A 14,080-nucleotide genomic window follows, 5' to 3' on the forward strand; every position below is an offset into this window, starting at 1 on the left:
ACAACTAAACCTGACTTAATGAGCTTAGGTCAGGTTTAATTAACATTCTAAATAGCTCACTGTAGCCTCTTTCACTTTCTTAAAACAAGCTAAAACAGCGTTACGTTTCGTTATAAAATGCTTAAGCTGTATCTAACTGAAACAAAACAAGAAATTATTCAAGTTGATATTTTTTTGGAGTGAGGATTGTGTTGATTATAAGGTAAAGGAACGACTATTGATTGACTTAACACTGGGAGGCCTAACTTGAGAACGCTCGCTGCATTCTAGCCGGAAACCTGAGCGTGCATCCTAGCCTGAAAATATTATATACTCACCTAATAACTTTAACATAATATTGATTAACTACTTTATGACATACCGGATATAGAACGAAAATGCCAATACGTAACCTGGATTTTCCGATAAGGTATGCAATATGTAACAAGGTCGATGGCAAACAGCTCGCCTTTCCTTGGCCCTGAGTGATAGCGTCCACATGCTAAGGTTAAGTTAACTCGATGTGTAATACAAAATAAATACATCATGACCTAATATGACCTTGACCGTAATCTAACATACATATAACCAGTGACAAAAGATTATAAGTGTGTCATTACCAGCACTTGACTGTCTCACAACACACACAAACTCGTTTTATAATACTACTATAATACTACTACTACTACTACTAATAATAATAATAATAATAATATCAATAAACTAAATTATTTAAAGTCAATAAGCCAGCGACCTCAACCACTCCACCTTCATCACAAGGTTCAGTGAGGGCCGCCGCTGGCCACACACGCAATACATGCACACGTGTACTGGGGGGCCACACTACTGCCTATTGATCCCTCCTTGGTCCGAGATCTAGGAGGAGAACGATCGATCCTTTGTCGGACGCAAATTTACAAGAGAGAGGAATGATCAACTGAAGATTAGACACCTAGCTTATTTTACCTGAAGATTAGACGCCCCAGCTTATTTCACCTGTCAATTAGACGCCCCAGCTTATTTGTGGACAATAGGTATGAACCGACGGAACAACGGCCTCTCATTGGTGGATTTACCGACCAAATTCGCGGGAAAAATATCTCACGAGGGTAAATTTTATATGTATTTAAATTAATATAAATTATAAGGAAACGGCAGGAATATGGAAGTGTTTTGTATTGCATCCTTTAATAGGTTATTTGGGTGATGAAACTACATGAAGTAACCTAACAAGGATAAACGCGGGATCGGTCTTAAGTCGAGCGAAGACCTCGGAGAAAAAGCGATCGATCTGGAGCGAGGCGGGGGAGAGGATCAGACAATCGGTTCACCAAGACGTAAACACAACAGAGCAAGTCGAGAAAGAGATCGTAAATATAAAAACAAATCAAACATTGTAAATTATATCCTAAACACAAAAAAAAAACAATGTAAATTCTTTCTAAAACTTGTAAAATAAATCAAATCTAAGAGTGGAATGAAGTAGACATTGTTAAACTCTAAAATACTATAATAATACGTCTTGTAGTTTCCGTGAACCATAAACAAACACTCGTATGCATGAATACGACCGCATAACACCACAAGCAAATTATGGTTCACATAATCCCCAATATAACGTTCATTCAGCTGGTAGTCCCATCTTATACACCACTAACTCACGCTAAGAGAAAAAATTTAAGAAATCTCAATGTATGTAAGGTACTAACTCACACTATGATAAAAGAACTGTATTAAATCAAAATCTCAAATATGTAACCCAGTTATAAATTATACACCTTGGTTATGGCCACAATATATCACTGATTCCAAACCCTTGACAACAATAGTCTCTTGAGAAGTTTGCGTTCGTTGACCCCTGAAATATTATACTTTAATTCCCTTGTTAAGACGTCTAAAAAAAATACTTAACATCTATCGATCTTAGAAATGAGGAGTTTTATTTTTATTTGTTTAGAATTTTATGAGGATATATTTAGCCATTCAACCTTACCTCATCTGTTTAAAAAGTAAACTCGAAGTGGTATACCTGTTATGTAAAATATTGGGTACTAACCTTTGAAGTAAACCCGTAAGTTTCCTCAGCAGCATTTCCCTGTTTTGATCCATTGTCTAAGATGTTGTTGTTGTTAGACTTGCCTACATGGTGAGACGATTACAACAACAACTTACGTCACCAAGATGGTATACACTAAATCCCATTGTCCTTGAATGATGACTCTGAGATATGAGGTGATGAACGACACATGTAATCACCAGCATCAGGAACCACGTACTTGCGCTCGTCACGAAACTTTCAATATCCTTGCCACTGTCTGATCAACTAACCCAACTGACACGTTCTTCTTCATGGATTAGTTAGTAAACGTTCCCTAAGCATCGTCAACGTAATTTGGCATCAGAAGAGCACGTTGAGAGGAAGTACTGTCGATCTTCCGCATAATGCTCGATATTCCAGCAAAAGGTTGATGAAATCCCGAAAAATGACCGCAAGATTTGCCTCTGGCCAATGAAAGAACGTTGTGGACGAGGAGCAGGCGCAGTTGATCAATACAACGTCTCGATTCATAGCGCCTAGACTTCGGCTTCGTGACTTACGTTTCTCGTCCCAATTTAGAAAAAAAATCCCCAAATAATAGGCGTGTCAGTTTTAAGTAGATTTCTTATCGGTAAATTCTATATCTGGCTGAAGTTAAAAGATATCAAACTCAAGCCACGAAAAACTGTTTGTGGCAAATCGAAACCCTTCATGCGAACTCAAAGGTTGCATGACGTCACGCAGAATGAATCATGTAAATGTCTCGCTTCCTGTAAACTACAACACGAAACTCACTGACTCACAACGAACGGAAATGAAGAGATAAAAATAGCCAGCGTTAGAACCCTCTCCTGGAATACGTGATTGGTGGTTCACGTGATTGGTAGTTCACGTGATTGGTGGTTCACGTGATTGGTGGTTCACGTGATTGGTGGTTCACGTAATTGGTGGTTCTCGTGATTGGTGGTTCACGTGATTGGTGGTTCACGTGATTGGTGGTTCTCGTGATTGGTGGTTCACGTGATTGGTGGTTCACGTGATTGGTGGTTCTCGTGATTAGGAGCAAGTTCAGCGAAATATCCAAGACACTATCGTTTTCCTCAGACTCAATCTACAGGTTTTTTTATATACTCACATAAGAATTACTATCACGCCTCACCACACAGTACAGCGGTGATATCAATAAGATAACAGTAATCGACGTAAAATTCCTCATACTGATAACAATACATTTTAAAAGTTTAATTTCTCGTAGTTACCGTTTACATATCAGTGAATAATGTCATATACAACGATAAACAAGTAAAGAAAAGAAAAGCATCGTAGTGTAGCTGAGACGTAATAAAGAACTCATGCAATGGAGTACACACGCACACAGTACATTCATAACACGCGTACACATGCTGGCCTATACACATACACAAGTACGCAGCAGCAGCAACACACGATAAGCTTTGTTTAGAAACATTAAAAGAACCTAATAAGCTTCCTTTACCCACACACCCACACACAGCCCACAACACAACAAAACACCCCCCCACCCCACCCCCCCACCCCCCCCCGCCCCCACCCCCCACCCCCCGCCCCACCCCACCCCCGCCCCGCCCCCACCCCACACCGCCCACCCACGTGACCTTCTCAGATGTGACAGTGACCTAGTGATATTAAAAGGCTGTGATGCTGTTGGAGGTGACTAAAATATCCTCCTTCATGGGCCAAATTGTTTTAAACTTCATGGGTTAGCTCTCTCTCTCTCTCTCTCTCTCTCTCTCTCTCTCTCTCTCTCTCTTCGGATTCTCAAATGAAAACAGGTCAGGATTCGGATTCTCAAAAGCTCTTACCTAACCTAACCTAACCTAATCCACATACTTCAGATTCCTTACGAAATTAATAAAAAAAATTACATTAAAATTTTACTACGACTCTACTGTAGATAAGGGGGACAAAATTCGTAGATAAAGGAGAGAAAAATTAAGATAAGGTCCTTTGAGAATCGGAGTCTGTGATTACATGGGTCAGGACTAAATAGGGTCACCTCCTCACTAGGCGATGACCTCTGCTGCTGATCTATTTATTGGAGAGGTCATGATACCATCTTCACAGGGTCACCACGAAGGGGGGGGGAGGGGGATGCTAGTGTTTAAACAATATGACCTAAGTTTATGATCAAATTAGCATACACAGTCATGTAATAAGTACAGGTGTTAGTTTGGGTATATTTACAATCACAGGTAGAAAATTTGCATATACAGGTAAATAAAATACATACACACATAAAAAAACATAAAAAAAAAGTTTGAAATTCTGATGAGAAAAACAAAATTGTGTTTATGTTCGACCTGACAGTATATGGATCAAGATACGTGAGTTGTTGGCTGCTGTTGTCGTTTCCATCAGTGAGATCACGTGAGGCTGCAGCAATGTCTCAGGGAAAATTATAACCTTCCTGGCATTCAAATTGTATGAGAGGAAATAGACACTTTATGAATCAGATATGCAGCTTTTTATTATAATGTCCCTAGATATGTACCTTTTTTATAATAATTCCCCCAGATTATAACTTTTTAAAATAATTTCCCTAAATATGTAGCTTTTTTATATTAATTTCCCCAGATATTCAACTTTTTTATAATAATTTCCCCCAAACATTAAGCTTTTTTCAAATATTTTCCCTATTCACGTATATAAGAAACCGAAGGACGACCAAATTAAAAGATCCTGGTTAATTATGACGTAAAGGTAATGAAAGTTGATAATTAAACGGACATAATTATCCACTCCTTGGCTGGTCCAGACGTCAAAATACACAAACAGTCGCGTGCCTACTATGGCAATTAGCTAGCAAGGAATTAAATCGACCAGAACATCCCCATGGCCACTCCAAAAAACACATTCGTCAACCACTACACGCCATAAGCCGACCAATGACATGTGAATTAGAAACAAGACTACGTTCTGATTGGCGTAATCTTTTTCAACTTGTAAACAACATAGAGTATGGTGAGTGTCTCTTTTTTACTCGTCAACCACTACACGCTATAAGCCGACCAATGACATGTGAATTAGAAACAAGACTACATTCTGATTGGCGCATAGAGTATAGACAACAATTACTAAGGATTCTAAACACATCTGCTATATAATATTACAATTTACAGAGATTTTCCATGATTTTGAAGTTACGGTCGCCAAAACTTACGGTCACCAAAAGTTACGGTCGCCAAAAGTTACGGTATCCCTGTGCTTAACAACAAGATATCAACAAGCACCAGTTATGAGACACCCTGTATTTTTTGTATTTGCTTTTGTACCATAAAAAGTAAAGTCTTAAATCATATATAATAATTTACCATCTTGTAACATAACTTTCTTTTCTTTTCCTGAATTTAATGTTAATAAATGTACTAAATCAAGTCAATAATTAAGATCATTACGTACATATAACATGTTAGTAATTACTGTATTTATTAACCATTAAAAAATTTACATACACAACGGCTGTCTAATATGTGGACAGGTCTCGTAGGGCGTGTGCGTGTAGCTTATGTGCGTGTAAGCCCCCCTCTCTCTCTCTCTCTCTCTCTCTCTCTCTCTCTCTCTCTCCTGAATGTAGGACCCCCACACACACACACACACACAGGTCACGGGCGGACTTTACCTAATCTGACCTGCCTTGAAAGTCCTCCACCTCTTCTTCCTCTCTCTATCTCTCTGATCTGTCTATCTGCGGCCGCCACCAGACCTCAGATTTAACAGATTAACTTCCACAAATGTATGTTAAGGTAGAAATCTGTAGATACCTCGAGTTTTGTTGATTTACGCACTAGCAGGTATGTCTCTGTTCTGGCCCACGGGTGTAATGACCTGGGGTGTCTAGTCTTCAGATGAAATAAGCTGGGATGGCTAGACTCCCAAGAGCATTAAGAGAAAAAGAGTGTGAGACGTACCTGAGCGTGTTTGTTGATAAGGAAATTAAACCCTCAAGCGGTGAAGAGGATACAAGAAAAAAAGATTAAAAATACGACATTGCGGAATAAGATATACAAATGCCATAGACCTTTTGAAAATTAATGTACAAAAACTAAAAAATTACATTGGTTAGTTTTTTCTGGTCTGGTTCTGATAACTACTGTATAACTTCATCTCATTTTTGGGGGACCCGATACTAACCACGTATATATAGTCGTCTGGGTCGCTTGTGTGGGGTTATGAACTTAATTAGATCTGATAGCGTTACGTTGTCATGAAGACTAACTCTTCCTCCTGTGTTTTATGAAATCATCAACCCGAACGGTAATCTGAATGGCTGAAATCTGATTAGTCAACGTAAGTGGATTTAGTCTCTACATTTAAATACAAAATAAACTGGGAGGAAAAAAATCTAAATACGTTAGAATTAGTTGAGCAGTAATGTAAAATTAATAATTTTCTAGAGTTGAGACGGTGACGCATGCGCAGTATGACCCCGGGACAAGATTCGATCGGTTGATACCTGTTGTCTGTGTATCAGTCAACGGGGGAACCAGCTCAACCAGTTCACTCCAGCGGGGTACTCCATGACACATCACCAGTATCTATCAATCTATCTATCTATCTACTTATCTATCTATCAAACCCAATGTCAATTATAGCCAGAACATCGGAAAAAAACCAGACAGACAGATAGTAGGAAAGAATGAACAATGGACTGTCTATTTATACCCAACCTGTCTGTCAATAGCCAACAGAAAGGAGGTTCATTCACAGGAAAACAATGAAGGATAAAAATAGAGAGAACACAAGAAGAGGAGGATTACAGAGGGAACATGTCGATCCATTAATCCTACTATAAACGTTTAACCACACACACACAACCAGGAGGATGTTTCGTGGCGTTGGTAACATTGACTCTTCTATGGATGACGTTCTTGTAAATCACTGTTATTTCTCCCTCCCACCCCCCTCCCCCCCCCTGATCTTATATAATTACTCACTATATCAAGAGGGAAATATTATATTTTAAAATGACATCAACAATACGAAGTTACGGAGACAAGAATGATCATTATTCCTCTATTTGATTTTAAGGTTTATAGGTAAGCTCAGTGGCTAGTCCATGGGAATACGTATATGAGTCATGTCAATTTTACTAGGGTGAAAAACGAGTCTTCTTCTTCGTCATCTCAACACGCTGTAAACAATAACAAAAGTCAGCTGATGTGGGTATAAATACAAACATTAAATATTTTTGGGTTATATAGCGGGGATAATAACTCCCAAACAAAAGATTACTGCAAATTTAGCTCATTATACGTTACGCTAAACTTATAACAAAAGAAAACAAAAGATGAACCCTCGCGTGCCAAAACCATACATCGGGCAAAAGAGAAATTCACAGATATATGAATAACAGCGACCAAAAGCTATAATGAGCTAAATAAAGAAAAAAATAATAAAAATGAAGAAAGTTAAATTGGAGGGATATTATGGACTGATAAAAGACGATACACTTAAGTAATAAGAAGATGAGTGAGTGTATTACCGGAATTAATGGCTAGGGAGTTAAGCATTGCCTTTGGTGGTGGTATTAAGTGCATTTGTGAGTTATTTATGTATTTATATTTAAGAGTTAAGTCTATTGGCAAGTGTGTGTATGTGTGGGTGTGTATGTACTAATAGGTGATTAGATTACGTAATTAGACATGGTGATTAGGTGAGTTGATGAGGTCATTAAATGATTCACCAAATTTGATAATAAGGTGACGTGATTAGTATTTAATGACGGTAGATAACTAGAACTACGTGATTAGGTTAGATAATTAAGATATATATATATATATATATATATATATATATATATATATATATATATATATATATATATATATATATATATATAAAATTACAAGTATTCCGAAAGAGTAAAAGATTCACCTTTATTTGAGTTTGATGAAATGAATACGAAAGTTTCATTCCATTCGTGTAACAAACTTTATGAACGAGGAAGTAGTTTTCGTTTCTCTTGTGTATAACGAAAGGCATCCGACCCCCCCCTCAACACCTGTAGATTCGTTTAAGATGCCTGTTTTCCCCAAACGTCAGAACATGATAAAATATATATATATATATATATGTATATATATATATATATATATATATATATATATATATATATATATATATATATATATATATATATATATATATATATATATATATATATATATATATATATATATATATATATATATATATATATATATATATATATATATATATATATATATATATATATATATATAGTGAATAACTGTTTAATCATTCGAGATATAACACAATATATGGATAATAGTCAAAGCCTTGGTTGAATTATAGTACAATTATGATGGTTAAGTAACTGTATAATATTAATGTACAGTTCGGATGATAATTAACTAAGATATTTAGTCACCCTCTTTGGATGATTTACTTATATTACTAATTTTTTTTTCCTTTGATAATCGTGGATTGTGTTTAATACCAAATGGTGATGACCTGTTCCTGTATTGTACTCACCTCATAATATTGTGCTGCCGTAAGAGGCTCCACTCAGCGAGACGAGCACCCACACATGACAGCCAGTGTTGGGTGCTGCAGGCAGTGGTGATGTAGTCTACCTCTTGTCACGAGGGTCGGTACAGTAATTAGAGTCCACAATTCCTGCTTGTCTGTGAGTCTGATTGGTGAGTACAATTAATTACCCACAATTTCACTTGAAATTCCAGCCTATTGTTTTGTATTAAAACTGTTGTTCGTGTTAATAAGTCAAGGTTGACTGTAATGAAGAAATTTATAAAGTTGATAATGTGAGATATATATATATATATATATATATATATATATATATATATATATATATATATATATATATATATATATATATATATATATATATATATATATATATATATATATATATATATATTTACTTTAGGTAAATGTTGGTAATTTACGGCGAGGTAATTGCAATATTTACCTTTAACAATACCTCATTTCAGTACCAGCGGTCCACCAACACGCTACTCTGGCGGCCGTCGGTTCAACGAGGTTTCACCCACATTGGTCCAGTAAACTACGGGTACATATCAATCACTCGCGAAAATTAATATAACTGCGTTCTACACACTACAGTCATAACTGGAGCTCCCTGTATGACACCATAAGACAACTTAACTCGATAACTCCAAGTGGATTCTATCACTCGGTTAAATAAAAGACGATCCAGCCATAGTAAAGACTAATATATATATATAGTCACCTAACCAACACACACAGGCTATAAACGGCCCGGTCTCAAAATAATCTGACTGGTTATACTCTAGATCAATTAAGTGGTCCAGTTATCACCCGAGTGAGAGCGGGAATGATAGGGAGGGGAGCGGAGAACCCGGGAACCTGTCACCAGGCACGCGTTACCAACACTGAGGGCGCCTCCACCCCACACCCACAACACACTGTTGCCAAGTCGACCACCAGCCAAACCTGAGTAGGAAGAACCACCACCAATGAAAAAGTTTATAGTCAACAAGGTTATACTAATCCTTCATATAGTACAATTTCAAGGTCTAGTTGCAGGTTATACTAGCAGCTAGCTGATCATTACTAGTACATGCTTCACAGATATATAATTTAACTAGTTTTACTTCATGTGTTTCCTAGAGTTTCATAATTATCAAGTATGTTTTTTTATGCTGAGGTTATTATATTTGTGAATGATATTAAGGACTTGAGGTACGTGTGATTAATACTCTGTAAATTTCTTCCTGAAATGTAACAAAATTAGAGAGAGAGAGAGAGAGAGAGAGAGAGAGAGAGAGAGAGAGAGAGAGAGAGACTGATCCAATGTTCTCAAAAGTATAGAGAGAGAGAAAAAAAAGAGCGTGTGTGCGTGCAATAATGTGTGTGCGTGCAATAATGTGTGTGTGCGTGCAATAATGTGTGTGTGTGTGCGTACAATAATGTGTGTGTGCGTGCAATAATGTGTATGTGCGTGCAATAATATGTGTGCTCGCGTGTGTGTGTGTGTGTGTGTACTACAAGACAGTCACACTACTCTACAGGTGCAAGGAAGGCAGTGGTTGGCGTGACTAACACTAATCACAGGTACAAGAGGCGTGACAGACCATACACCTCGTCTTGTCACTTGCATATCTCAAGGACCAGACGGGGTGACAGCACTCTAGACGGGGAAACACCTCACTAAATAACCTTTTGAGGTGTATACAAATTTAGTTGCTGAACTCATCTTCATTTTAGGTTAATTTCCAGCCACTTGGGAATCTCTTGTTCATACCATTATCTGTACAATAATATCTTAAAGGTTATCAGAGCTCATTGTACCAACTGTCGAAGGAATTTACCATAAAAGTCAAAGATTAAAGTCAATTTCTTAACACAATCACTTGATAATTTCTGATATATGGTGTGTAATTCTCGTAGACTTTGTAAATTTGAAACATAGATTGTTGTTGGAGGGGAAACTATCCTAATGTACTGCACCTCCCGTATTACTCGTTAACACACATGTACTGTTAATACAAGTGGAGATAAGAAGCTTTTAAATTTTTTTTTATTAAATCATTGGTTGATCAACATACTGAATCACGAAACAACACTGTAAATAAAGGTTTTAACCCTAGACGGCCGACGCTCCTGCTTGAGACAATTCCTTACTTTAATTTTCACGTTATCCTCTTGGTCAGTGATCGGTCTGTTAGCCACTCGGTCACTTCTCTGTTAACGCACTGTTGGCAAGTACTGGGCTCCAGAATGTATCTGTTCCTGCTCCAGTGTTGGTCACGTCTGGCCATGAATGAGCCGACACTCGGTGCCGCCACAACACACTCTGCCAGATTATTACAACAGGTCACCACTCTCACTCCGAAAGGTTTGCCCTGACAGTTTTCTGAACTTGTGACTTCTTCAGCCTTTACCTGGGACCCTGGCGGGGCGGGCGTCCTCCAGCTCCAGGTCTAACACTCGACTGAGTACTGCCCTCTGAGGTGTTTATAAACTTCTATTAGTCACCCCTTGCCGCCTTCTCCCCCTTGCCCGCCTTCTCTTATAACAAAAGTTAGGCAGTTGCAGGCGTTCTAATCTCTCTCGGTAACTGAAGTGTTGTAGTGCAGGCACCAGTCTGGTGGCCCTCCTTTGGATGTTTTTAGTCAACTGACAGTCTCAAGCACATCTCGAGGACCCGGCGGGGTGACAGTACTACAGGCGGGGAAGTACCTCACTTTTGAAGAGCGTATCTGCAGGGGCGGATCCAGGGGGGGGGGGGTTCCTGGGGGTTTGGACCCCCTTTTCATCAGAAAATTCTAATCCTTTTTTCTTAAATGCAATATTGTACTCAGATGTTTCTCTATAGTAAAAATCAATTACTATTGACTTCAGAATATCTTCTAATATCAAGTAACATGCATTCAACATGGCCTCAAAATGCCCATGATATTGGTCAGCTTTTACTTTTTTCCTTGGGGAGGGGGGGAAGCTATCAGCGCCCCCAATACCCCCAGCTGGGTGGGCTTGCTATGATCGCCATGTTATCTCACCCACAACTTCTTGGACCCCCCCCCACCCCTTTTGATATTCCTGGATCCGCCCCTGATCTGAATAACCTTCCTAGGAGACGTATACTGTACAAGCTTAGTTGCTGGATTCATCTTCATTTATGCCAATTTCCAGCCACTGGGGATCTTCTGTTCATGCCATCATCTTTAGAGGTTCTGAGAGCTCATTGTCCCAACTGTCGAAGGGATTTAACATAAAGGTCGATTTTCTTACCACATAAACGTGACAATTTCTGAAATAAAGCGTGCAATTCCCGTAGACTTTATACAAATAAACCAGAGAAAACGATAACTTATTAGAGGGGAAACTATCTTAATTTACTGCAGCGCCCATATTACTCGTTTACACACATGTACTGTAAATACAAGTGGCGATAAGAAGCTTTTAACGAATTCTTGAGTAATCATTGGTTGATCAACTTACTGAACCATGAGAAAATGTTGTAAATAAACGTCAGCATAGTTTTATCCCTAGACGGCCGACGCTCCTGCTTGACACAATTCCTTATTTTACTTTTCACTTTATTCACTTGGTCAGTGATCGGTCTGTTAGCCACTTGGGCGGTCAGTCACGTCTCTATTACGCACTTTAACAACCATTCCTTTGACTACTCTTGAAACTGATATCATTCCGTAGCTCTTTAAAGTCCATTTGGCTCATAATTTCCCCCAAATAACTCTGTTTCTCGCGTGGACATGAAGTCGATTGTATTGACCAAACAAACGTCATGTTACAGGACTGTTTTTCTCATCAGACAAGAGCCACGAGTCTTCAGGGTGGAGTATTACGACAGATTTAACGAAATACAGACTCAATTGTTTCTTTTACTTTGACAACACAACATATATATCGTTTCGCTTTATTTGTTTAATTTGTTTTTCCATTTATGTATTTATTTATGGTTCAATTACTCCCCCAACCACCACCAGGTCTCGATATGGGTCGGTAATCTACGCCGGGTGAGATAATACCCGTAAAAAAAAACATTAACTAGTACTAAACATTACAATAAAACATACATATATACAGTATATAGTAACATCACCGAGTCACTGTACTTTATATAACAAGTAGATATTTAAATAACCCAAATCTACTCGTCTCTACTTTATGAGAACATTTGTCTATTACTAATGATATTAACATTATTATAGTCATTGTTATAATATATTAATCAACAACTACAGGTAATGTATGGCTTCTGCGTCACCTGTCACCGTCCCCCGTGTGAGGTGCTGCCCCCTACCACCAAACCTTCACACTAACAATGGCTGTCTGGAATTCAAGATAAATAGGTCCTCATGAAGATCAGACACCCCCCACAGTAATCACCCAAAGATTCGGCATCCTTATCTAATGCAAGTTAAGTTTAGGCACCCCAGATGTTCCCCGGGGAGCCTAAACATCATGAAACACATAACGTAATACAATTTCACATTCCCTGATTATTCATACAGATTTATACAACGTTTTATATTTTTCTTCTATGTTTTCGTCTGTGTCTTTGTCTGTTTAGATTGAAAGGTTTATAATACATGATGAATTATATACCTGCACCGTCTATATATACATGCTGAATTAACGTAAACTTGTATGTATGTATGTATGTATGTATGTATGTATGCCTTTGATAAACGCTGGGAGAAGACGCCCTCACAAACTATTCTGGACTCCTTGATCGAATGTAGTGTTAAAAAAAATCTATTAAATCATGTTTTTGTTGTTATTTACAGTATATAACAAACAATTACGAAGATAAATCCCAAACTTGGTGCTGTTATCTAGAGCAATGTACTAGTATTATGTGTATAGTTCTAGAGAAGTTAATAATGATGCGCTTACAAGGTGTGTGTGTGTGTGTGTGTGTGTTTTGTTTACATCAGGTGATATGGTTAATTCCCAGGTATAGCAGCGAATTGTGAAGACGGTTCTGTTTTGGTTAGAGAGGATTCATAAGGGGAGGATTAGGTGGTCTAGACATTGGGGGGGGAATTCCCAAGATAGATGTAAGAGGAGGATGCCAGTTATACGTTTACTCATTCACACTGCAGCAACAATCATCCTTAGGTCAGATACAGCGAGGGGCACTGGTCACATTATTAGGTACCGTCCAGTGATTGTTGTCAAGATGTGTTCCTTTACCAGTCAGTGTTTTACCTGATTGTTTGGCGGTGTGGGTCTTGTTGACAAAAGGAGTGAGGGCTGAGAAGGGATGGATAATAATTGGGGAATGGGGAGAGTCTGCAATAAGATATAAGAATCTTGGTGTGTGTGTCTTACCTTTTCGTTTCATTAATTTTAATAATCCAAGGTTTGGTTGGTCACTTTATGCGAGAGAATGTTGGTGAATTTACGGGTAAGAGAAGGAATTTTGCCTCAGATTATATTATCAAACCGAAGTCGAGTAATGAGAGTTATAAAACAGAACAAATCTAACTAGCTAGCCTGGCATTATTCACTTGAACGAAAGCTGAC

General features: G+C 38.1%; 1 protein-coding gene across 3 annotated transcripts in view; it reads right to left on the reverse strand.

Moving 5' to 3' along the window:
* Positions 1 to 9,449, reverse strand: part of LOC121868402 (coiled-coil domain-containing protein 181-like) — a 42,553-nt gene extending 33,104 nt beyond the window's left edge. Inside the window, exons 1-2 of one of the 3 annotated variants that reach the window (XM_042369010.1) lie at positions 9,383 to 9,449; positions 8,552 to 8,810 (exon numbers count right to left, since the gene is read on the reverse strand). In XM_042369010.1, coding sequence (XP_042224944.1) covers positions 8,552 to 8,556 — 5 coding nt within the window. In that variant the 5' untranslated portion in view covers positions 8,557 to 8,810; positions 9,383 to 9,449. Of the gene's footprint in view, positions 1 to 2,035; positions 2,510 to 8,551; positions 8,811 to 9,011 lie in introns of those variants that run through there. The other 2 variants (XM_042369009.1, XM_042369008.1) reach the window with 2 other exon arrangements.
* Positions 9,450 to 14,080: the final 4,631 nt, after the last annotated feature.

The sequence above is a fragment of the Homarus americanus genome, unplaced genomic scaffold (genome assembly GCF_018991925.1).
Source record: "Homarus americanus isolate GMGI-L3 unplaced genomic scaffold, GMGI_Hamer_2.0 scaffold19318, whole genome shotgun sequence".
NCBI lineage: Eukaryota > Metazoa > Arthropoda > Malacostraca > Decapoda > Nephropidae > Homarus > Homarus americanus.